General features: G+C 38.5%; 1 protein-coding gene across 3 annotated transcripts in view; it reads right to left on the bottom strand.

The window, feature by feature from the left end:
* The window catches only part of TENM1 (teneurin transmembrane protein 1), a 3,721,864-nt gene that overhangs the window by 140,562 nt on the left and 3,554,699 nt on the right, over nt 1-26,603 (bottom strand). For all 3 annotated transcript variants that reach the window (XM_044054336.1, XM_044054337.1, XM_044054338.1), the window contains one exon: nt 1,487-2,707. In XM_044054336.1, the coding sequence (XP_043910271.1) occupies nt 1,487-2,707 (1,221 nt within the window). The remainder of the gene's footprint in view (nt 1-1,486; nt 2,708-26,603) is intronic.

The following is a 26,603-nucleotide window of genomic DNA, read 5'->3' as shown; positions in this document are numbered from 1 at the left end:
GCATTTTTGTTTAATTATCTTTTGTTATTAAGTATAGCGGAATTGTGTTTATCTTGTGTAAATGTTGATTTGGCACATCAAATTAAAAAAAAACTCACTGGGATTTCAAAAAAGACATTTTAGTCTATATCTAAAGTCAGAGGATATCCTTTTCAATAGGCACTACAAAAAACATGGTTTTGCTGCAAGTTTTGGATGTAAATGCAGAAAACTCCCAAAGATATGAGATGACAGTTGCCAAAGGAATTACAGTGTCAGTACTTTGAGATAATTAAACACCTGTGTTCCTTTCATCATGATGCTAAATGAAGGCAGACAGCAAAAATGTTCAGTTTTTGTACAAAAGGGAATTTTGCAAGGGAAGTGAGAAACCTGCTTTTGATGCAGAAATGAGAATTTTGGCCTATATTTGAAAAATGACAGCTATCATAACAACGTGCTACTATAAAAATGTTAAGCTGTAAAGTATGAAAACTGTCAAAAAGTTGCGGTTTTCTTTATATTACAGTGTCATAACATTCATCATGTTTAGTTTCATCTCTGTTATTTCAGATGCATATTTTATTATCCTACCTGATGAACTAAAGAGCTATAAAAAATCTGCAAAGAGGGTGATTCCACACTGGGATCTATGAACTGTACAATGAGACTGCTACACTTGTTGCAATGGATCCAAAAATGGCATGTGAAAATCCTGACCTCATATACTAATAAATGGTAATGTATAAAGGAAACACATGCTAAACTAAAAGTGGAATCATAAGATTAACACTGAGGCAAATAAATAAAGCTCTATGGATTACTTTAACGAAACTAAATGACAGTTCAGAGACCAGTATAACTGAATTAAAAATAAATACAACATTAATAAGGAATGACTAACATCATGTTTCGTTTAATTTATATCATGGAACAGGATTTTACAATGTAACGTTCATTTTTTTGGATAAAAACAAGAAATAAGTAAATTAGAATGAATTGCATAGCATCTAGATGGATTTTTATAAGAAAATAATGTCTCTGCAGTTTTGTAAAAGCTATGAAATTAGTTGGGCCTATGGTCAACAGCAAGTAAATGCTAAAGAAACTAAAAATGTATTTTCTTTGAGGAGATAATTATGGTTATCTATATTTGTAATAGAAAAGGGCTGATTAACACACCATGTAAAGGGCAATATCACCTCCACCACTTCTAAATATATAAGAAACTCTGTGCTTGGTGTACAACAAAGTTAAGAAGAAATCCCCTTATAATGGCACTGTCTGAATCAGCTTTTTATTACTTGGTGAAAATATGGTCCGGATAACTGTCAGAGTAAACTGGTGTAATAGCAAAAACCTACCCCACACTGCATTTAAGTATGTATTATTTGAAGGCAATGATATTGCTAATTTAAAATTAGAAAGCAATATTGCAGATAAGAAAGGTAAACATCTCTACACTTGGGGAAATATTCCGTCACAGTCACATTGTTCATTACCTTACCTGTTATATATTGCACAATCTCTTGTTGACTCCCAACTGGATAGTTGTTTTGAAATGAGTATAAATTAAAAGGTTTAGGGCTGTTGTTTAATTCATTCCATATACCATGGTTTGGAACTGTCCACCGTCCAGCAATGGCATCATAATCTTTCTGTCCCAGATGAACCAGTTTCGTTAGAGGATCATAAAGACCACCATGGAAGCCAATGACTACCTGGAAATCTGGGTTGGTATCTTGGTATATATCACCATATGGAGTGTACAGGATTTCTTTGATTACTTGACCCCTGCTGCTATAAATAGCTAATGGAGTTCCTGAGTTATCACAAGCAACATAATATTCCTCTCCTGTGCTTAGCTCCATAGCGATAAGCTGGCCTTGAAGGTCATAGTAGAGTGATGTTATTTCAGAGCTTGAATGATTGTACATATGTGTTATCCTGATAGGATTGGCAAGATCTGCATAAAAGAATTGCAAATGGTGCCCCAGACTAGACTTACTGGAGACTCTTCTTCCAAGTCCATCATAGTGGTATTGAACACTCCATCCTGCAACTTTGTTGTAGGCTTTACTAAGTAGGCTATTTGAGTTGTATTCAAAAACAGTACTTTCGCTTTGTCTGAGGAATCCATCTTCATCAACCTTATACTGAATATCTCCCAATCTAGTGATACGATCACTTAAGTCATATCTCAGAGGAGTTAAACGAGCACTGTTACCATGACTTAACAGATTGATGTTTCCATTTAGATCATAACTGTATCGCCACTGTGTTCTGTCATTAATGGAGACGGTCTGCAACTGTCCGTCAGCATCATATTCATAGGAATAGCGTGTAATATTATTATCAACCCCAATTCTGATATCACATATTATCATGCGGCCTACAGTGTCATACTGGATTGTCATCCAGTAGGCTATGGATTTTAAAATTTCATATTGAACTTCAATTACTTGACCATTGGAATTGAATATCTTGGTGTGTTTCATTGCAGTAGTGGTTATAACCTGATTTAGGTCGTAAGTAATAACACTGAATTTTCCAAATTGTTCAATTCTTCCTGAGACATCAACATACCGATACAAGTCAATAGGAAGAGGGGTTTCATTTATCATTGCTTGCATGCTAGTCACACGAAAATTGTTGTAGCTATAGTCAAAGCGAGCATTAACAAGTCCTTCTTCACTAAATCGAAATATCTGTCTACCAATCAGTGGACCTGTTAAAAAGGAAAAAAAAAAGGTTAATCTGAGTGGTAAGAGTATAAACATACGAAATATAATTTCAGAACATTTTTTTATACTTTTTATAAAATTTACATGCGTATGCAGTGGCAACTGATGATCTCTCATTACATAGAAAGTCTTCTGCATAAAATTTTGGTAATAAAGTCCCTTAAAATTACTGAATGACTAAAATGACTGTGCAAGACAGATCGAGACACAAGTCTTAGTTTTCAGCATGACTCAGAAAAAAATGTGAATGGCAGCACTATATTAGATGATATTTAAAATGCAATCAGTGTTTACATTTCTGAAAAAGTCCATTGACAGTGCAATATGATTAGCCAGCAATGCCCTAGATTTGGACATTGTTGCACAGGCTCTGCAGACTGCCTTGTATATAATACTTGGCTTCTACTTCAAAGATAGTTTCGTATACGATTCCAGCTTTCTTCATTATTAGCATTAAGTGGGAGCAAAGCTAAACTGATAGCTGATAATTTGCATCAAAATGTTCTCCATGTTTTTTGTTAATTAGATCACATCACACTGTTCCATACTAAATTTTTGCATAAGCTCTGAATACATTGATTAAATTCATATGAGCCCCCTTAGAAAACTTTAGTAATAAACACAACACTAAAGTACTTTTCTGCAATTAGCATGTGGGCTCGTCTTGCATCATTGTACTTTTTTCTTTAAGCAAGTACAGTAGGGAAATATAACTGGCATTGCGTAAATGATACTGCGATATACATACAGAATACTGATAATGTGCTACAAATACTTTTTCCCTTTTTTAATTTTAAATAGGAATGCACTTTATCCAAGGACTTGTTTTTAACTTCCACTCCCCATGACTGACTATCAGCTGCTACCAGCTTTTTTCCTCAGTCACTGGATCGGACATGCCTTAGCCTTCCCTTGGCTCTAACTGATATATGGTTTGGGCTGGTGAGGAGTTTGAGGATGCAGTATCATACTGCTGTGGGGGGGTGGATGTGGCCTCCCTACAGCAGCCTTGTGAGCTTCATTATGATGTAGAAAAGAGACAAACTGAAAAATGATAAAAGGAAGACTTGGCAAAAGGAAACTGGAACCAGGAAACTCTCATATATTTTCCTTGTTCCAGTTTCCTTTTGCCAAGTCTTTCTTTTATTATTTTTCCAGCTTCATTATGACCATCTTCTGGAGGTGCATGCATGGATGCATGCTGTTTATATACACGTCACAATCCAAAGGCACACTCCTTGCAGAGCACAGCTTGCTAATCTCTTCATGCTGGTATTGGAGCAAGTCAGGCTGCCTCCTCCCCCAGGATGGGCAAGCAGGTGTCAGCTGCTCACAGCCATTTTCCACATCCAGTCCCTCCAATAACCATCCTGCTAAGTCAGTTGTCTGGGTTGCAGTGAGGTTTTTATCTCTCTCTCTGCACCATTAGGCACATTCTTATCTTAGGTCTATTTTTAGCACGGATTTAGCTTCACAGTTAAGTTCATTTAGACTATTTTTGTGGTGGTTCAGCTTCTAATTCCCTTGATGTCCTAATTTTATTTATTTATTTATTTATTTAAATTTGTTGACCGGGAGTGTCCGACTGGACGTGGGTCCATTTTCAGCAGAGGCCCGGGGAGAAAAGCTCCACAGTAAAATAAACAGACAGTAGTTACATTGGATTACATAGTGATTAACAATTTAACATAGAAATTACTTACAACATATTTACAGATGAAGAACATGACCCCCCCCCCATCCTATCCATTGCAGTAGCCTACATTATCCAGGAGGGTACCTTTCTTTTTTTGTGGGGGGTGTAACCTTCCTATAACCATATTTATTGTCTTGAGAGGCAGGTGTCAAGAACTAGGCTGTCATCATTCAGAGCTACAAAAAATTCATTGAAACTTCCATTTACCGTTTATTCACAGTGTTTGAAATGGAATGTGATCAAATAATGACTCATGCATGCATCTACAACCTTAGATGCTATTTTACAGCATGTTTCCTGCACTGATGCTTAACCAAACATTTGCAATCCTGGCCTGCTCACATACTCTCCCTCTAAAGAAAAATATCTGCCTCCCCTGAGATGGGAGAAAGTGCAATCAGTTACAAATCCCACCTCTCCTGCAGGGCTCCTCAGCTGCCTTGCTGGCTACTTGAACCCTGGTCTACTGCACTACGATCAAGGTTGCAATCTGTGCATCAAGGAAACTAGCAGCTGATATCTGTTGTGAAGGTAGGATCTACTGTTGTTTATACAGTCTAAGGCAGCATGACATACAGGTCAGGCTTAATGACATACTTGTAAACAAGCATTTGAGGAAGGGTACATATATGCAATCCAAATACAAGAATAAAATTTACATCAAATAACTACTGATTACATGAGAAATGTTAGTAAACACAAGGATTTCATGTGGTACCATTACATTTCTCTTCATCATCTTAAGTGTACAATACATATGTTTTTTACTATGCCTGTCATAAGTAAATGCTATGTTAAATCAAAACTAACAGTATACCTCAAAAAATGACATTTAGTTTAAGTTGCTCATTTACTTAAGATACTTTTCAAGGCATCACTACATCTCCTTTCCATTTGCAGGTATATTACAATAACATCAATGAAATATAAACACTGCAGCACAGTGAATAATAAAACAGGATATTCTTCTTATGGCAAGGAAATGGACAGTTTGTGCGTGCCTTAGTGCTGATTGTAGACATACTTTGTCTTCTATTCTGCTTTAAACTAGTTCTGGCATCTGTTCACTTTGCAGTGCAGGAGTACAGATTTAGCTAGAACAGGGATCTGCAACCTGAGGCTCTAGAGCCACATGTGGCTCTTCCACCCCTCTGCAGTGGCTCCCTGTAGCTTTGAAAAATAATGACCACTCTACCGCACAACAGACACACACACACACACACACAGTGATCGAGCTACGGATGTTAAATATTGCTCTTATAAACTTAGAAACTTGCTAGAATAACATAGTTTCTGTTAACATGCACTTTATACATACACACACACACACACACACACACACACACACACACACACGCACGCACACACGCATACACGCACACAGATCAAGCAATCCCAACAAAGGAACAAAAATAGGGATGGATTTTAAATATTGCTCTTATAAACTTACTTCTTTTATATTTAGTACAATAACTACATACAAAACTTTATATGCTGTTTTATCTTCATTTTAGGGGCCAAATATGTTTTGTGGCTCCCAATGAATTTTATTTGGTGGGAGAGGGGCCAAAAATGTCTCTTTTGATAGTGAAGGTTGCAGACTCCTGAGCTAGAATGACCAATATTCACATTAAAGTATTTATTAAAACAAGCTATTAGAGGGCCATCACTTCAGTCATATCATCAACATGTCTATATGGACTTGACTCTTCAGATCTGTGCTGAGGCATTTCCCAACCACATTGTATCTTCTACTTTTAATTAAAGACAATAAGAAGTTGATTGCTTGCTTAGTGAAATAATATGTGCAATTCTTATCACATAGGAAAGAGTATTGGACACTGACTATATCATTAAATGAACGAGTAATGAACTTCAGATATCTAACTACATGTAGCTGCATATTGCCAATGCCCCAAGCCACTGTTTTCAAGGCATCACTACAACAGACACTGCCTATAAAGTATATCTGTAGGAGCAGTCATATTCTTAGAGGCTTTTCATAGTAGTTAAGTAGAGTGAACTATTAGCACAGTACAATAAAGGAGCAGTGTATAGAATATTAATAAATTATGTTTAGATGCATGGAAATGGAGGCAGTATTACTGGTCAGACACTGAATATTAATCTTATGGGGCAATACTTACATTAACCTGTGTGTGATTAAACAAAAGGGATGATTTGATTTGACAACTAAAATAAACTACTCAGGTAGATACAAAGCAGAGCTGCATTTAAGACATTACATAACAGGGGCAAATGACAGTAATGTAGCTCTTGAAGCACTGTGGTTACACTCAATATAAATTAAATTGTATGTTAGTTCAGTGCTGCTGTGGCAACAAATCCAACCTTAATAACATTTACAAGGGTATTTAAGCAGCTCCTAGGTGCTGTTAACAGTGTCTAACAATAACAGCAGACAGTGCTTACCAGTAACCCCAGCACTAGCGAGACATGAAACTGCTTCAATTCAACTCCCATTTCTGCCTGCTGTCTGCTAAAGTACACCCAATATTTTGAAATAAACTGCTTCCTTTAGACAGGAAATACATAAGGACATCAAACACTTCCTCGCTGCTTTAGCAGCTTTCAAAGCTGACACAACACATCATGTTTTTCTTTCTTTTTTTTTTATAAATCTTACTTTTGACTAACTGAATCAAAAAAAACAACCAGTGTCTTGAAGCATGAGCAGCTTAAAAGTGCATTTAATGAGTTCCAAAGTTGACAGTTCACAGGCAGTTCTGTAAAATCCAAGATATGTAAAATAAAATCCAAGAAGGTAGACAAAGGTATCAAATTCTAAACTACACATAAAATTCCAAACCACTCTAGTGCATTAGCAGTACACTTTCACTTTAGCAGGCTTCCTCAGGCATGTCTTGGATTTTATTTTACATATCTTGGATTTTACAGAACTGTCTGTGAACTGTTAGTCAACTTTGGAACTCATTAAATGTACTTTTAAGCTGCTCATGGTTCAGGACACTGGTTGTTTTTTCGATTTGACTGATTTCTACAATGCCTGACTTGTCACCACTCTAATATTGATTACTTACTTTGCATACTTTTAACTAACTAGTTGTCCATGGAGCAGATAAATCTCCATACAGTACAAAAAAATATAATCGGATCTCCGATTGTAACGTAGAAGTATGTGTTCTCAACATGGATGCCAAGATTCTTTCTCAAAGGGAATTTCTTGGCATCTACGTCTTGAACACATAACTTACTTGTTATAATCGGGGACATGATCATCCTCTATGTTTATGCCATTACTATGCTAACACAACCCTTTTAAACTCATTGTTTAAAAAATCTGCTTCAAAATTAGCAAGACAGGGACACACTCATTACAGAAAGAATTATGCGTGTGTTCAACATTTCATTAATACAATGAAGTCAGGCTATATAAGGGTTGAGTCTGGGCACTTTGTACATTTATGTATAACATGTTATGTTCCTGAACATTTGAACTACTGGATCTTGTCTCAATCAAATACTCCAAAAGGGTGCTTTATAACATGTTTGTTACTGCATGGTTGATGAATTGTACTATATAATTTGTTAATGTTTATTCAGTTTTATGTATTTCCAATGTATATTAGTATATCTTCTCGATGTTTATTTAGTTTGTGTACACTGCTTATCATTCTTGTACATGGTCTTTTGACTTTTGCTTGTACATTTCTTGCTCACATTGTATATTACTGTATTTGAAGTAAACTTTTCTTTTTGATTTTGGATTGTCTTCCAGGCTGAGCCTGAAAAAGGTTCAGTGGAGATTAATGATTTACTGTGGTTAACAACAAAAAAGTGGTCCAGTACATGATAACAAAGCATGACGATCTACAGAAATGTATATATTGTCATTGATTTAAAGACCTAAGAAAGGCAGATGAAGTCAAAGCTTTTTTGTAAAGCATAGCTGTAGAATTGGTGGTAGAATCTATGGAAATAAACGCACAAAAATCATAAGTAAATAAATAAGATGGCAGCTATTATTATTCAACTAATTGCCCAAGACAGTTTCTCTATCATTATACAAAATAATAGAAAACATTTATTGTAATTTAGTGTACCGAGGAAACATTAACATGTTTAGTGTATTTCTAAGAAGATATCAATAAAATATCTAACATTAGAGGATATTGTTCAGGAGGATATGATTTCAGCATTATAATCTACATGATTATGTGTCACTGAAGTGAAGATGCAGAATAGTTTGGTCTCTGTATTCAGTATGATAAGCACCCCAATACATTAATACTTCTTAGTGCTTCATTTCTCCCAATTTGCTCCGTACTCAGATCTCATAAGGCAACCCTTGCTTTGTTCTACTGGTTTTACCTAATTCATAAAGAAAAAAAGCATATTATGCAGCAAGCAACATGTACCATTTATGTCAATTACCTGGCTCCCTTCATTCATTAAGTGTGAGTGAGTGTGAGTGTGTGTCTGTGTCTGTGTCTGTGTGTGCGTGTGCGTGTGCGTGTGTATATATATACATTCCTGATGTTTCTGTAGTGTTCCTTTCAAGTAAGGACAACCAGAGAAGAAAAAAAGTGAATAAATGCAAACTAAGGTGAAGAAAATTTGAAAAAGAAGTGAAAAGATGGAAACCATTTGAAATTCTGGGACCTGCTACAGCAAGTCACAAAATGTGGACAGTGAATGGCCAAAAGAATGGACTAATTCCAAGATGCCATTCCTTGGAATATTCCTTTTTCTCCAGGGTATGGTGATCTCTGATTTGGTATGTATAAGTTCTGCGGGGGGGTGTACCCCGCTACAAAAAGAAGTTTAAGGGAGAACAACGATTTTCAAGATTCACTCTTTATCTCTGTTTTTGGCCTTTTATTTGCCTTTTCAGTACTCAGCATTGCAAGTGACGGCATTTCAACAGGGAGCTGAAAAAGTTTCTCAGTAACAACATCATACATCAGCAAAGTTATGTCATTTAAGACTACCTGACTGTGTGATATTTAATGTAATGCTCTACCTGTGTACTGTGTACTGATGTACCACCTGTATAGCAGTATCCCTAAGAAGCTGCCTTTTTCTTGTCAATCTCTTCATTTTAGGTTTTACTAACAGTATTTTGAATAAAATATTACAGCCTGACAATGACAGCAAGTCAGTGAAGATGTGTTTTACAGTAAAACAGGATCAGAATATCAAGAAATTAATTCCATTTCAGAACAGAAGTTCAGATAATGAATGCCAGTAAATATACTGATATTTACTGATTCTTTCAAGGGGCAGGAAAATGGTCAATATTATATTATTAAGACAGTGGCTCAAAGTGGTTCCCTATTAAAATCGCAAAGGTCCACTTACCCGAATACGGAAATGTCGACACGTATACGTCGAAATGCAAAAACACCGATCGTCCTGAAGCACAAAATCCGAAATGTTGAATCGTCATGGTTGGCCCTTCTGTGGTATAGCTCCATAAGGTAAGTGTGCAGTAGTTATGGACCTTAGGGTTAGGGTGCGGGTTAAGGTAAGTGCATAGACAGTAATGTATGTAAGGTTTAATGTAGGGTTAGAAGTAGGGTTTTAGTTAGTGTATGTATGTGGTTTATTTATTTTGTTTGGGTAGGTAGTATGTAGCGCACGGTGGGGTTGGACAACTATGATGGTTCAAGATTTTGAATTTTCTGGTTTAGAGTGTTCGGTGTATTTGCAGTTCGGGTAATATGTGACGATGATTCCGTATTAGCTGTTTAGGACTTTTGTGGTTGTAATATATACCCACTCAAAGTCACAGTAGAGAAAGGATCTGCAAGAGACTTCTTTTTCTTCTTTTGGCTTTTCCCGGTTAGGGGTCACCACAGCAGATCACCTGTCCACTCATGATTGGCAGTGACGTTTTTACGGTGTCGAGTTGCCAGCTCAGTGCCCAACCATCCACAGAAGGCACAAACATGCACACACTCATGCCTAGGGCAAATGTAGAGTATCAAATCCACCTACAGCATGTCTTTGGGATGTGTGAGGAAGCTAGAGCACCCGGAGGAAACCCACGCGACCACAGGGAGGACATGCAGACGCCGCACAAAAGGCCCTCCAGACGAGGATCAGACTGGAGAACCTCTTGCTGTGAGGTGGCAATGCTAACCACTGCACCACCGTGGCTGCCCTTAAAGGATCTGCAAGTGACTGTTAATGCAAAATGAATTTATTCTATCAATACTTTTCTGCATGTAATGGTTAATGTGACATTCCAACACTCAAGTCCATGCTCTTTTGCCACAAATTAATACAATATGAACTGCTAGGGAAAGCAGACTTAGAATCCCCGCTATTGACATCTCTATATACAGATCTCTGGTTAATCTCATCTTCAGTGCCATATCCTGTTTTGGTAATAAGACTAGAAGGGTTAGTTTTCTTGAAGGCATTCAATAGACCCTGATTAGGATTATATATGGTTTAATTAACTGTCATACAAGGTGGATGCCTTACCAATATATGTTCTGGAAGACAATAGGGACATATGTGACTAAAATGTAAAAAGCCATGCTCCAAATGTAGAAAGTGTGTTAAAAGCTGCAGAAAAAGGTCAGAATGAGGAGAGGGAAGCACATGTTTTGTTAATGTTATCCATCACTAAAGGAGACAGAATATTTAACATAGAATGGAATCCATTAAGCTGAGATGGGCATACAAAACAGGTCCTGTAAAAAAACTTACTTGCAAACAATCTTTAAGACTGTCAGTAGCTAATAAGCTGCAAATGTCTCCAAATCAGGTAACCCATGCCTGTTACTGACATTGCAAGAAACATCTATAGCTGCTTCAGTTTGAGCTGAATTGTAATTTAACAGTCTCTTTCAGACTGGCATTTGTATATATGTGTATTTGCTCTTCTACTGATGGCATGAATAGACAAGATTACCACTTTTTACCATAAAGGTATCCCTTCCATTCTTTCCATACACAGAGAAGGATAACCCTATAACTGTGACCCAAATAAACAGCTCAGTTAGTATCCTGTGTGCTGGATGAAATAGTACTGAGTAAAAGTAGTAGTGAAATGATGAGACAATGCCCACCCACCTTTCTGGGAAGGAGGGAGTGGGGAGGGGTGTGTGTCCAATCATGAACTCCACCGGTGAGACCAAAGTCATCACAAGATTTTTGTAAGGTAAGGCAGGCAAAAGATGGGCATGTTCTTCACAGTAACATTGCTTTCCCTCTTACCTGATATTGCAAATATAATCAGGGAAATCATAGAGCTTATAGTAAAACAAGTTGGCTGCAGTAAAATGGATTTTACATCTTTATTCATCTTTCCCAGGGAAGTGGCCTGTCTGGGTGGATGAGACAGTTCTGCCAAGAGACTGGCTCACTACTGATATGTTGTCACTCAAAATGACTAATGCTGACAAGCCAAAAAAAGACCAAAACACAGGAGAAGAACAAATCTCAAATATGACTCTTCTCCTTTAAACTTTTTTTTTTTGGGGGGGGGGGAACAAAGCCCCCCAAACTTATATCAACTCCAAGATCACCATACCTTGGGGAAGAGGGGAATATTTCACGAAATGGCCATCTTGGACTTGATATATGCAAGTCCCTTTTTTGGACATTCAGTTTCTGTGTTTCGGGACTTGCTCTAGTGGGTCCCAAAATTTCAAATAGTTACCCAAGGGAATACATTAAGGTATGATGCCAGGCTGTGGTGGCCAGGGGGGATACAGAGATAAGGATATGCAACAGATCTGAAGCCAGTTGTGCCCGGCCAAAACATAACAAAAGAAAAGTACACTGGTAAAATGGCTAAACATTTGCTTTTCTAAAAGACATTGAAAGAGTATTCTGAGCAAAATACTAGGAATATTAAACTGAAAAATGGGTAAATGAGATGAAGTCATCACAATTTGTCACAGTCCTTCACTAACACTAAGCAGATAGCTATACAAGATGGACAGGGTGGTTCTTAAATAATGATGCAAGCTATATGTAAGCTGGTAGCTTTACAGTAGCTGTGTGTAACTGCATCAATGTGCAAGCCATAATAAATGGCTGGATGAATGAACAGGGCACCATAGTGAATCAGAACTGTACTAAAATAAAAAAAGAAGACAATTCAAGCTCAGTAGCACTCCAACAACCCCATATAGCTGACCATGATATAGGAATGTGTATCAAAACAGCCACAGGACACAGCGGCAATACAGACTTCAAAGCACACAAGTTTATCATAGAAAAGGACCCTGGGACAAGAAATATAATGCACAATTCGTATGTCCTTAAGGGGTTATTTGCATGCATCCCATGGGTCCCCACTACAGTGCATTTAGGGTATTACAAAGTGAAGACTAGCTTTGATAGGTTTCTGTTGTAATTTTTTACTGAGTGTTGGATATCAGAAGATGGTCTATCCAGGTCCATACATTTGACCCTGTCCTCATTTCTTGAATTGGCCACTTTCTTAAATATATTTATATATGTATATCTACCTATGTACATATGCATAGAAATCTATATCATATATATATATATATATATATATATATATGTGTGTGTGTTTTTGTGTGTGTGTGTGTGTGTGTGTGTGTGTGTGTGTGTGTGTGTACAGGTAGAAGATAAAGTTCAGGTTTATTTAAGTGCAAGAGCCCAAACACTGTACTAGTCAGCATAATATAATGTAAAACAAACATCATAAATTACAGTACACTTTTATGAATAAGCAACATCAAACAAATATTTTTTCAGGACAGTCTTAAAACCTGCTATTGTATGAGTTATTTCCCACAGCAGTCAAGAACATCATTCCATAAGGCAGGACCTTGGTAACTAACAGAATGACAGCTAGAGGGGCCCAGGTTGTAAGTTAGTTAAACAAGAAGGTTTTAGGAACTGGACAAGAAGTGGATAGGAAGGAATGTAAACATGCAAAAGGTCCTTCATAAGTTCATAGGTGATTACTAGGCTAATGGCATTAGCCTTTACAAGTCTAGCCAATAATACCCAGGATATGACAATATTATATCTTAATTCCCCAGATATGGGATGGGGTAATATTAGTGTAGTAGGTCTTTGGGCGCTGGAGCCCTGAGTAGTTTTACAGACTACCTCTGTCCCCAGGAGTGAATTTATGGCTCCCTATCCATTCATCCAAATTCTGTTTGAACAGAGTTAGAGATGAGTTTTGCTTTATGAAGATGGGAGCTTTATTCCGTAGATGAGGTAGCCTTTGGGATCTGTCCCTCCAGCAAGTTCTGTTAAAGTCACAAATAAGGTTCAGGTCCCTGGAATGCATAACTCTTGTATAATTTTTCTTACAAATATGTAACATTTTCGTCAGGGCAGGACCAGAGAAAGCCTTGTAAATCAGGCATAAGTCCAGACTCAATAAACAATATGAGATGAAGTAAAGGGATAGGGCCTATAGTTAGTCTGCATAGGTAATGTCTTGCACTTTGTATTTTTTTTACTAAGAAACATCTGGAGCTGCTCCAGCTGGTGTATGTGCCTGGTTAGGTACATGCAGAAGGGAGTATTGTACTTGATTGTGGGCCTGAAGGGGATATTGGACTCGATTATGGGCCTGATGAGGGCCAAGTGCAATAGTACTATGACTTCCTTTGATCTTGAGGTCATGCCTTTACTTCCTTGCTACTGCAGCTACCTTGTGGTCAAAATTTAGGTTACTATCAATCTATGTTCCTAGGTCTCTCATCACTGGGTCTACTTTTAGGGGCGTGCTATCAATATTATAATTTGAAGGAATATCTGATTTACCAAAGGTTATGATTACGCATTTTTTTGTATATAGTCTCAGACCATGGTTTTGGCACTAGTCAGTTGTCATTTTAGGCCTGTTTGTAGGTTGTCAACATAATTTGGGGAATTAAGTGATTGCTCCCAGCTTATAGGTATTAGCGAACTTGGTGAGACAGAGGCCACCAACATTGGCCTTCACTATAGAGAAGTACATACCAAACAGAAGTCCCAACGTTGAGCCCTTTAGTACACTGCTAGTAACAGGTTTTGTATTGGAAGCTGACTCACCTATCTGGACAACATGTATCCTGTCAGTGAGCTAGTTGGATATCCATCTGATGATCTAGGGGTTTATGCCTAACTCGGTAAGTTTATCTATGATCTCCAAATGGGAGAGTGTGAAAAAGCTTTGGCCAGATCTAGATAAGTGGTGTGTACTCTTTTACCTTTATCCATGGCCCTGGTGACTTTCTCCAAGAAGTCCACCACATTAAGCAGGCAAGACCTCCTTTTGACAAAGCCAAATTGGATCTGGTCCAGTTTTTGGAGAGTTCATATATTGTTATCAATCTAGTCCATGATAATTCTCTCCATGGCCTTGCAGATAAGACTGGTCAAATTTATGGGTCTGTAGCTCCCTGGTCAGTTGACAGGCCTCCCTTATGCAGAGAAGTGATTTTTGCAGTCCCCCATTCTTCTGGGACAAAACCCGTCCAGAGGCTGTGGTTAAAGAGGGTTTCTAGTGGCCCTGATAGATTCTGTTTTAAGCTATTTAAGAAGCATCCTGGAATGTTGATGGTGAACATAGAGGCTGTGTTTTTGGCTTTAGCAAGCATATTAAGGACCTGTTCCCTTGTAATGACTGGTAGGAGGATGGTTGTGGGTATTTCTTTGGATGTGGTAGGAGTTGATGTGGGAGAGAAGTTTGAAATGAACTTTTCAGTCATCAGGTTTGCTCTAGTTTCAGGCTGGGTGTAAGTGTTGCCATTCAAGATTAACTTGGCATATTGCTGAGCATTTCCCCTGAGATTATGAACATAATTAAAAAAAGCCATATGGTTATTTTTCACCTGTGAGGCTATCTTTGCCTCATAGTTTGCTTTGGCAGATTTGAGCAGCTCTGTAATTTGATTGTTTAGACTGGTGACTGTCTTTTTGCACTGATTTGTCTGCTCCTTCTTGGCTTTGGAGCAGATTTTTTTTCCTTTTGTTGAATAGCCTGTTTATGCTAGGGGTCCACCAGGATGTTTTATTTTTGCCAGTAATCATAGGTTTGACTCGGACAGGTACTGCTTCCTTTATGCAGCTATGAATGCTGTTGTACAGTGCTTTTGTGTACAGCTCAGAGTGGGCTTCAGTGTCATCCAGGTTCGGAGGGGCTTGGAAGCATACCTCTGAACCTCTTAGTGCAGGAACTCTGGACAAAGTCTAAAATAATGGGGGGACAAAGATCCAAAAATAGGGATAGATTTTAAATGTTATTCTTATAACCATAGAAATTTGTAAAAAATAAAGAATGAAAGGAACAGGTCACAAATCACGCCAGCCAAGGTACAAAGTATATCCTTTTACTTGTAAGCGCTTTCATGCACATAAATACATGCACTTCTTCAGACAAATACACAAGTATACCAAGACACTTGGTGTGGTTCGTTTACAACCATAGAAATTTGCTAGAATAGCAGGATTTGTGTTAGGATACATTTTCTGTAAGATACAAAGTCTAAAACTCAAATGTATGTCTTTAGTTAGTAAAATCCATCCACATTGATTTGACAGAAAACCAAAACTTTTATGAAGAACAGGCCAAAAATACAAAAGAAAAATGTGGATATTCTGCAAAAATCTGGACAGTTGAGAGGTATGCTTGGAAGTTTTATAAACTGTCAGTTAGTTTGAGGTAATTGGCCTTAGCAAAGTTCTTAGCAGGTTTGAAGTTTGATGGGGGTTCTAGGTTAGTTTTAATACTAAAGGAGATCATTTTGTGGTCAGATCTTACCAGGGAGGAGTAACCCCCCCCCCCCATGTTCATGACTACTATTGTCTAACATATTTGTACCTCTAGTTAGGGACCTAACTAATTGTTCCAGGGTGTTTGCGTTGACAAAGTCCAAAAAACTCTGAGCAAGTGAATTATGGGTCATATAAGTTTCCCAGTTTATGGAGGAGTAGATGAAGTCACCCATAAGTATGAAGCTAGGTTGAAAGTTAAGGGATTCCAGTAGATTTAGGTAGAAGTGTGGGTTTCCAGACTCATGTTAGGGGATCTATAGCTAGCAAGGATATGATAGGGGGTTGAACCTTTGGTTAGTTAGGCATGGAGCAGCTCAAGTGAGTCATGTTGTTGGACCAGACTAGCAGTGTACTTGTCCTTTATGAACACTGAGACACCTCCTCCTCTTGTTTTATCCTGAGCTGAGGGGATTGAAATGTATGAAAGACACTGTAGCCTTTGATAGATAGGGTGCTTTCTATGGTTCTGAACCATGATGCCGTGACTGCACATATGTCTGCATTGTCCAGGATAAGGAATGCTTTCAGAGTGCAGTTTTTTATTTAAACTCCTAGCTCTGATCAGCAGTACCTTTACGTAGTGGTTATGATTTTTCTTATGTTGGATAGTTTAACAACCTGCCACAGCCTAAGAAAGGCACCATGAGGAACAGATAAAGTTTTAGCCAGTGTCTGGAAGCCAAGTGGTGACAAATGCAAACCATCTCTGGAAAAGCATTGTGGTTTGTAAATCATGTCTTAGTCCAAGACTTGAAGTCACTGGTGTCCAAGCCAGGTGCAGGGAAACTCTAAATGAATAAGCAAAATCTCACAAAAATGCGAGGTTTTTATACCAGTAGGATGAAAGACTTTTACACAGTTAATCCCTCAGGCCAATCACATAAACACACAGTAAGCTTTCTACCAGCAGTTCTCAACTTGGATAGGTTGAATCAGCCCTCTGCTCCCACAAGAGTACAAAAAAACCCTGATTGTAAAATGAACTGGCTTTGAACTCAAGTGCAGTAAGAAATGCTTTACAACAAAAGGCAGAATCCCTGCAGTATCAGGAATCCTTGAAAATAAGTTCACTAACCCTGAGAAATGTTCACAAAATACAAAAAAAGAGCAAAAACATAGAACATCAACAAATACAGAAAAACTTGGCAAAACCTAGAAATATTTTGGCGAACTTCAGGAGAAACAATGTTTTATAATGAGAGATAAGCCATAATGAAAATTTTTCACGATTCATTACTTTACAAGAAGTCAGTGTAAACATCTCAAGACAGAAGAGATATAAATCTATTTTGAAACACAGAAAGTAGACAAGCTGCAGAGTTTTGTGGCTCCATAGTGAAATGCTGGCACTTGAAATTCCAAGTGCTGACAAGCTAAAAAAAAGACAAAAAACACAGAAAAAGAGTGAATCCCCAAAATCTCTTTTCTCCTTAAAACATTTTGTGGGGTGGCAAGCCCCCCCTGCACCCCCTCACAACCCAGAAACTTATATATGCCAACTCTGAGATCACTATCCCTCAGAGAAAAGAGAATATTCTGAGAAATGGCATTTCTATTTTAGTATATGTAAATCTGATCTTTCAGCCATTCAGTTTCCTTATTTTAGGACATACTCTAGTGGGTCCCAACATTTCAAATGGTTACCGAGTTTTTCACTAGTTGTAAACATGCAATCTTAGAGTCTGGAAAACCAACAAGTAAAATATTACAGTAATCCAGGTTAGAAGATATTAGGGCATGAACCACAACAGGAAGGTCATTGGATGGAGTAAGGAGCTTGATCAAGGTGATATTCTAAAGGTGGAAGCAAGAAGATTTGATGGCAACTGAAATATGGTCTTAAGTATCAGCCTGTTATCAAAAAAAACACACCTAGGTCTTGTACCTTAGACACAAAATTGAGTTTGTCATCACAGTAAATATATTTTGTATCAAAACTGTAAAGGAAGACCATATGTGGGTAGCATGGATCATCACAACTTCCATTTTAGAGGGTTTAAGCTTAAATATATTGTTGACAATCCAATCCTGGATACATTCCAGGTCATATATAAAGAAGAAAGGGAGGAAACAGAATCCTGAGGATGCAAGAGATATCATTTTGTGTTGTCAGGATAGCAATGGTATTGAAAACTTCTTGAACAAATAATGTCACCTAGCAGCAATAGATAGAAGCTACAGAAAACACAGCAACTGAGCGCACCTGGCTCATAGGTTCATAGTGCTTAAAAGGGAGGACACAGGGAGTTCATGGTGCTTAAAAGTTCCAAATGGACAAAAGAAGTCAACACCAGAAGAATCCAAAATGGGTCCAGTGAATATTTACTATATAAATCCAACCATAAAAACAAGTTTAGTCCAGACCTATAAAGCATTTAAAATGCTCTTTCATCCATACAAAATCCATACAAAATCAAATTCAGGAATTCATCAGAATGTAGGTAGATGTTAAATAACAGTGTGCCAAGAACAGAGCCTTGTGGAACCCTGCAAACCACAGGGTAAAAAGAAGAATTCACCCCTACAACAACCCTTCCAGTATGTTCTGATAAATTGGAAGCAAGACAATTTAGGACAATTCCAGAGAGACCACAATAGTGCTCTAATCAATTTAAAAGAACAGAATGGTTCACTAAGTTAAACACTGATGACAGATCTAGAGAGACCAAAGCAGAATAATAAAGATGATCTCTTACAACTAGGAGATCATTAAAAACTCTGGTGAGAGTTGTGTCAGTATTGCTAAATCCAGACTTGAATAAGTCTACAATAGCCTGATTATTCCAAAATTACTCCAGTTGAATGTAAAATACTTTCTCAAGAACCTTTGTTAAAAATAAGAGGTTAAGGGGAGGATGGTAATTATGAGAACATCTGTATCAAAATTAACATTTTTAAGAACACACCTGATACACTTGTAATAGGTGACTCTATCGTCAGGCACACTGACGTCCCGCTCACCAGGCTGAACAAGGAGAAGTTCACGGTGAGCTGCCTGTCGGGCGCTAGGATCCGCCACATAACACAAGCACTCAGGTCACTCCAAGGCAAGTACAAATATGACTCAGTCATTGTCCATGCTGGTGTGAATGACCTGAGATGTACCTCCCTGGACTACATGAAAAGAGACATAGAGGAGCTCTCTGAGCATGTAGCCCAGGCCAGTATGACCCTGACCTTGAGTAGCATCTTACCCTCACCAAGAATGATGCCACAATATGAAGACAAGATGATCAATTTCAACAATTGGCTTAAGTGTTGGTGTCATTCAAAGGGGATCCAATGCCTGTCAGCCTGGGATGACATGCTCGACAAGCCACGATGCTTCGCTAGGGACGGCTTGCACCTGTCACCCCTGGGCTTTCAGATATTGGCAAAGGCTCTTGCTACCCCCATAGTGCCTTTTTTAGGCAAGGCTCAAAAGACAAACCCACCTCCATAGGTATCACAAGGGATAAGAAACTAAGAGTAATGCTACTCAATGCCAGAAGTCTAAACCTCAAGATGCACGCACTCGAAACTCTCCTTAGCATGGAGAACATCGATATCTGTGCAGTAACAGAAACCTAGTTCAAGGCTCCCGAGAGCACCCCAGCACTACCAGGTTATACCTCATACCATGCTTTTCGGCCCCAAAACTTGGACTGAACCACAAAAGGACTGGGAGTATCAATATTCGTCAAAGATACCCACACCTCCAGGTTGGTGGCACAGCACGAAGCATCAGAGACTATCCATGTGCAACTAACTGTGGGTAAAACTGCCTTCCAGTTTATAGCCTGCTACAGACCACCATCCCAAACACAGGAACCCCACTTGGCCTTCCTGAGAATACTGGAAAATATGAAGGTCTCTCCAAACACCATTATATTGGGCGACTTCAACTACCCAAACATAGACTGGGAGCATTACTCTAGCTCCAACACCCTAGCCCAAAGGTTCCTAGAATTTATAAACTCAAATGCTATGGAACAACTTGTTACCACTCCCACAAGAGGGGAAAACATACTGGACCTGATCATCACCAACATGGGGACACTATGCTCCAGACCAGAAGTGTATCCCTCACTGGTAAGATCAGACCATAAACTAATCTCACTGCATATTCACATCCCGACCCCACCCCCTGCCCAGAAAACCACAGTGAAAAACTTCTCTAAAGCAAATTTCACACGCCTCAAAACCGAGGCGAAATCCTTCAAAGCCCCCGGGCCTGTGGAAAATACGGCCCAGACCGCAGAATCCTTTATAAACGCATTCTATGAACACCTTCAGGAATGCATGGATCATGCAATCCCAAATAAAACCAAGACCCAATCCTCCAAAGGCAGGCGTCCTGTCTGGTGGACCCCAGCCATAAACAAACTATACAATAGAAGGAGGAAGCTACTACATGATAGAGCAAAATCCCAAAAAGGGAAGGCATCTCTGATCAGTATTAGCAAAAAACTACGGGCACTCATAAAATCATCTAAGGCCAGCTTCGAGAGAAAAATTGCACAGGACACTAAGGATAATCACAAGGCTTTCTTTAGTTATGTTAGGAACCTGGGTGGGAATTCCCAGATATGCTCAGAATTATTCCAAAATGACAAAAAATACACCGAGCCCACAGACATTGCCAACATCCTAGCTGACAGGTTCAGTGCAAACTTCTCCCCACCAAAAGGGCAAATATCTATCCCAACAGAGTGCTGCCCCCCTGACATCTCAGATGCTCAGGTAAGAGCCGCCTCTCCAAAGCAAAAAACACAGCATCAATGGGACCAGATGGTGTCCCGGGCTGCGTCCTACATGAACTCTAAGAAGAGCTAAACCCAAACATAAAACTACTGTTCAATCTTAGCCTTACTACAGGATATGTACCCAAAGAGTGGCATACAGCAACAGTGGTCCCTCTCCACAAAGGTGGTGCCTCAACGGATCCTGGAAACTATCGCCCCATAAGCCTGACTAACTTGGTCTGCAAAGCTATGGAAAGGATCATCATGGACCTCATAAATAAAGATACTGGGGACCTACAGACACTGGATCCTACCCAGTTTGGCTTTGTTAAGGGCAGATCCTGCCTCTTAAACCTGGTCAATTTCTTTGAAACAGTCACCAAGGCCATTGACGAGGGGAAGGTGGTCCACACAGCCTACCTGGACCTCGCAAAAGCCTTCGATACAATACTCCACTCAGGCATTATAGATAAGCTCACCAGCTTAAATATAACCCCCTATGTCACTAGATGGGTTGCAAACTGGCTCAAGGACAGAACCCACATGGTTAGAATTGCTGGAGCCATGTCAGACTCCAAACCAGTTACAAGTGGCGTCCCACAAGGCTCAGTCCTGGGACCTCTCTTGTTCGGTATATATTTCTCGGCGGTACAGGCCAACACGGAAGGACTGTGACTGACCAAGTTCGCAGATGACTGCAAACTGGGCGCCATAATCAACTCTCCAGCCGACACAAGCATCCTCCAAAAGGGCCTCATAGAAACAGACAACTGGTGCCAGAGCCATGGCCTCAAGCTAAACGCCAAAAAGTGTATAGTCATCCTCTTTGGCAAAAACAAAGTGCCCACAAATTACCACATAGGTGGTAATCCATTAAGTACAGAAGAAGTCATTAGGGACCTGGGGACCCAAGTTGATAGCAATCTCTCATTTGACAACCACGTGGCCAAAGTGGTTAGAAAAACATTTTATATAGCCCACCTAATCATGAAGGGATTCACATCTAGATCAGGGGAGGTCATCGTACCTCTTTGCTCATCCCTCATCAGGCCCATAATTGAGTACAATGCCCCTTTTGGGATGTACCTTACCAGACACCTGCAGCAACTGGAAAGACCCCAAAAGTACCTCACCAAGAGTATCAAAGGGCTCAAACACATGCCATATGCTGCCCGGTTAAAGAAACTCCAGCTCTACTCAGTGGCATACTGCCTGCTCAGAGGCGATCTGTGCCTGACGTATAAAGCCATGTCCAACCCGGAATTAATGGACATGCTGCACCTCAGAAAATCCAAATCCCATCGAGCTACACGCTCGAGAGACTTGAACCTCAGCACTGAAATAAATAGGACATGCTGGAGGGACAGATTCATAACCCAGAGGCTCCCTTCACTCTGGAATAAAATCCCAGTCCAGGTTAGGCAGAGTCCCACATTGACTCTCTTCAAGAGGAATCTTGATGAGTGGATGGGAGATCGTAGGTTTACCCCGGCTATCACTTCTGTGTCACTGTTAGACAGAGGCACAGTATACTAACCTCAAAAAAACGCATAGCAAAATTAATTTAAAATGGGTGGCGAAAGCCAAACACACTCTGGCTAGGCTTATAAATGCCCTAGGGCAGATAGCCTAGTATGAACCTATGAACCTATAAGAATAGTGATCACCGATACTTCTTTTAAATTAGAGAGGAAAATACCAAGGCTAAGTGAGGTGGTTATAATCTTCTAAATAAGTGGACCAATCAAGGGATACCATTGCAAACTGAGATGGGCATATGTCCAAAGAACAAATCCTTTTTTTCTTGGACAAAAGTACTTAACCCATTTACGTTTGGAATAAATATTACTGTTTCAGAGATTTCATGTGATTCTCAATGTAACCTGCTGGTTACTGGTCCAAAGAACAAGTAGTATTATACATACTGGAGATCAAAGAGTACAGCTCAGTAATATCAAGAATGGCAAATTCTTCCCAATTAAGTTGTAACGATTTCTCCCTTTGACCAGCCTAAGAAAAAGGAGAAATAGAATTTGATAAAGACCAAGTAAGAGGAATTTTACTGGAGAATAATGAACGGCTGATTCACACTCCTCAGCAGAAAAAGACTGCCTGATGTTAAGACAGCTAGGGTTAGAAAAATGACCCACTACTTTAAATGAAGTAGCTGGGCGATTTACAGCCAGAGCGATGTGATTAGGATGATAGGCTGATACGACAAGACAAACTTCTGAGTGGTAATAAACCAAATGATGATCGAGGGCAAGTTTGCCCTCTAAAATAACAGTGCCATACCACATATACTCAAGCCTATGACCAGTCTTAGTAAATGAATTAAACAACAGCTTATGAAGTAAAATTGACTGGTCACAAATGAACAGGGGCGACTGTGTCAAGAGAACACATGACTAAAACACAGTTTTTAAGATCAGTAGGTGTGGGAAGTAGAAATTAATAAATAATAGAAATAAATGAGTCAGAAGGAACAGTAGAGGTTTTCTGACAGAGTAAGGGATACTGCAGGAGTACAGAAAACTGGAAAAATATTATTAAATCTTATGACAGTATGATCACACCAAGTAACTGGACTAATGTCTAGATCAGAAATGGTATCATCAAGCTGGAAAACAAGATCCCTAAAAACATGTAGGAGAATTAATATGTTATCTAAAACCAAAACCATTTATAACGGACAAAAATTCTTCAACAAAAGACACTGGGGCTTCATTCTGCCTAATAGACTTGCAGTGAGGGCAAGTTAAAACTGAAGCTAAAATAAAGTACAGATTCTTATACAAAAGAATCAGCACTTGCCTGGTGGATGATAAACAGCAAGACACCTATCTAAAAGAGGGGCCATAAAAGCAAATTCAAAAATATTAGCAGACCCAGTGTTAATATGGCTAAATTTTAATGTCTCGTGATGGATACCACCCTCAGAGTGATTGGATTTAAAGTGATGGTAAACCAAATATCCAGGTGAAATCAGGTCAGAAAGAATAGGACCACAATTATTATTATTAAACCATGTCTTAGTAACAAAAAACTGGACATTAGCATGACTTGCGTCCAATAAGATAACAGTCTACAGAATGACCTAGGTTACACAATTTAAGGTTTCAGAACCATTTAAATTACAGAAAGGGACTTTAACCAAAGTACGCTGTCTAATAACAGGTCTAATTTGACCAAAATGATTTCCTCAAATTAATACAGGAATGGTATCAGCGGCACCAAATTTAGCAGATCTAAATAAAAAAGTGATGCAGACCAGCTCTGTGCTTTTTGATTATACCTAATTCGGAACAATATGTATTCAAAGAAAGCTTAGGAAAAATAAAAGGTTGAAGAGCAAACTGGTCTGAATAGTAAGAAATATCCATGATAACTAAACTATATCAACACTATGTACAAATAATCTTTAGTATGACAATATACTAGAGAAGTTCTCAGATTAAAATACCAGAATACTAAACAATCCAGACTAAAAACTGAGACTAAAATAAATATTTTATATATATATATATATATATATATATATATATATATATGTATGTGACAGATAAAATTGTATGTGGCCTTTACATGATGCCATTTAAATGTGGCTCTGTCCAGCATTTTTGGCATGCTGTACCCACCACCGGGTGTGTATAATGTTGTACTGCAGTCATTACATCTGATTATATTTTCTTGTTTACATGGAGGTTTTCCTAGTGCTATAGTGCACCGACCTTCTAGGAGAAGGCTTTCATATGTAGGCTCTGTAGCAAAAGGTAATGAGTAGGCCTGACTCAGAGCATGATAAGTGGTTGAAAGACAGTTTTCTCGAAAATACTGGGGACATGTATGTGTAAATTGTCAAATATGAGCCTGAGTGAGGGATTAAGTAATTGAATGGAGGGTGTTTTTCTCTTCTTTAATTTTAATGGCAACCATTTAGATATAAGTCACTTTTTTAAGCAGAAAGTACAGCGGTAATTTAGGCCAGAGGAAGGAAGGCAAGTCACTGAATTATTGTGCACATTGTTCAAACTGCACTGTGCAAACTTAACAGAGTGAGAAAAACTGTAGAGGCTGTTCATTATCATCAGGAGGGGGATGCCTTTATCTGGCATTATGCAGGAAATCTAGACTGTCCAAAGGACATCAGGACATGAGTGAATATACCCCTGAAATCTGATCAGTGGTTCAGAGGTAACAATAAATAATGGTTCTGTTGGGTCCGAATGTATCATTCTAGAAACCATGATTTATAGTCAGTTCAATAGACCAGCTTCTAAACGCACAGTGATAAAGTCCCAGCTATGACCAGAATTCAGACAGTGGCTTGGGGACTGGAAGAGCCAATAGGGGAAAGGATGCCAGGTTACCCATTTTGGGATGATTGAGTGGTGCTGCCAGTCTCCTGTGCACTACCACCAAGTGAAGGCTTATGGACACTGAAAATGTAATATGTGACCTGCTACTTGCATATGATGGAACCAAGTTAATAATAGCCCTCATTTAGCACATGGATAGTAACAGATGCACATAAGGGAAGGGACACTGTTGGCTTTCTCAATGAAGAGAGTAATTTAAGCACCAGCAGTAGGGAATTATGAGATTAATTAGAAATACTCTCATAGATTTAGGTAAGAGTAAAAATTCTCTATGGCTGCCTGGATGATGACCCTATGGCCAGCTCTTACCCTCCTGCTGGACAGTCCAGATGCACTACTGCACAAACCTTTCTGATTCAGTTTATTTGATTTTTCCGATCCTAGTAAAGTCCACCGGGTCAACAATCTTCTTTATAGGGATGTAATAGAAAAGTACATAAAAAATCAAAGCAAACAAGACAGAGGCAGTAGAAGAATCACACATTTAAACGAGCAAATGGTGGTTACAAGGAAAGACCTTTCCCTGAGGTTGATAAATCCAAAGTATGAAAAATATCCAGCTAATTGGAGGATAAGATAATTATTAGATAATGAATAGAAATTAGTAAAATTAAATCTAATACTGATGAATAAAGCCTGTCAGAATTTCTACCGCACAATAAAAAGAACCACTGTAATACAATGTATAATATATTTAAATATTTTAATTTTACCACAAGTCCACATTTGCACTTATAACATGATATATAAACTGGTAAAACGTATGTCCTTGCTTTTATTGCTCACTCCGTTTCATCTAATCCATTACATTTTCTGTTCTTTTTCCTTCTTAACCTAATCATAAATGACAAATGTATTCACTGGTGACAAAGCTTTCACCATCCTGAATCCTACAATATTTACTTAATGTATTGTCATAATATTAGTGCCATCTAATATAACTACTGAAGCAGGGTAATGTTCTCTAAAGTACAGCTCAGAAACACAACTACGTCAATGTAATTACCTATAAAACAGAGTACTGCTTTCTAACGTACAGCTCACAAACACAACTACATCAATGTATTTATCTATAAAACAGAGTACTGTTCTCTAACGTACAGCTCAGAAACACAACTACGTCAATGTAATTATCTATAAAACAGAGTACTGTTCTCTAACGTACAGCTCAGAAACACAACTACGTCAATGTAATTATCTATAAAACAGAGTACTGTTCTCTAACGTACAGCTCAGAAACACAACTATGTCAATGTAATTATCTATAAAACAGAGTACTGTTCTCTAACGTACAGCTCACAAACACAACTACGTCAATATAATTATC

Source organism: Protopterus annectens, chromosome 13.part0, assembly GCF_019279795.1.
Source record: "Protopterus annectens isolate FY-2018-M chromosome 13.part0, PAN1.0, whole genome shotgun sequence".
NCBI classification, from domain to species: domain Eukaryota; kingdom Metazoa; phylum Chordata; order Ceratodontiformes; family Protopteridae; genus Protopterus; species Protopterus annectens.
Note: the sequence above shows the minus strand (reverse complement) of the source record. Positions and strands in the feature narration are given on the sequence as shown.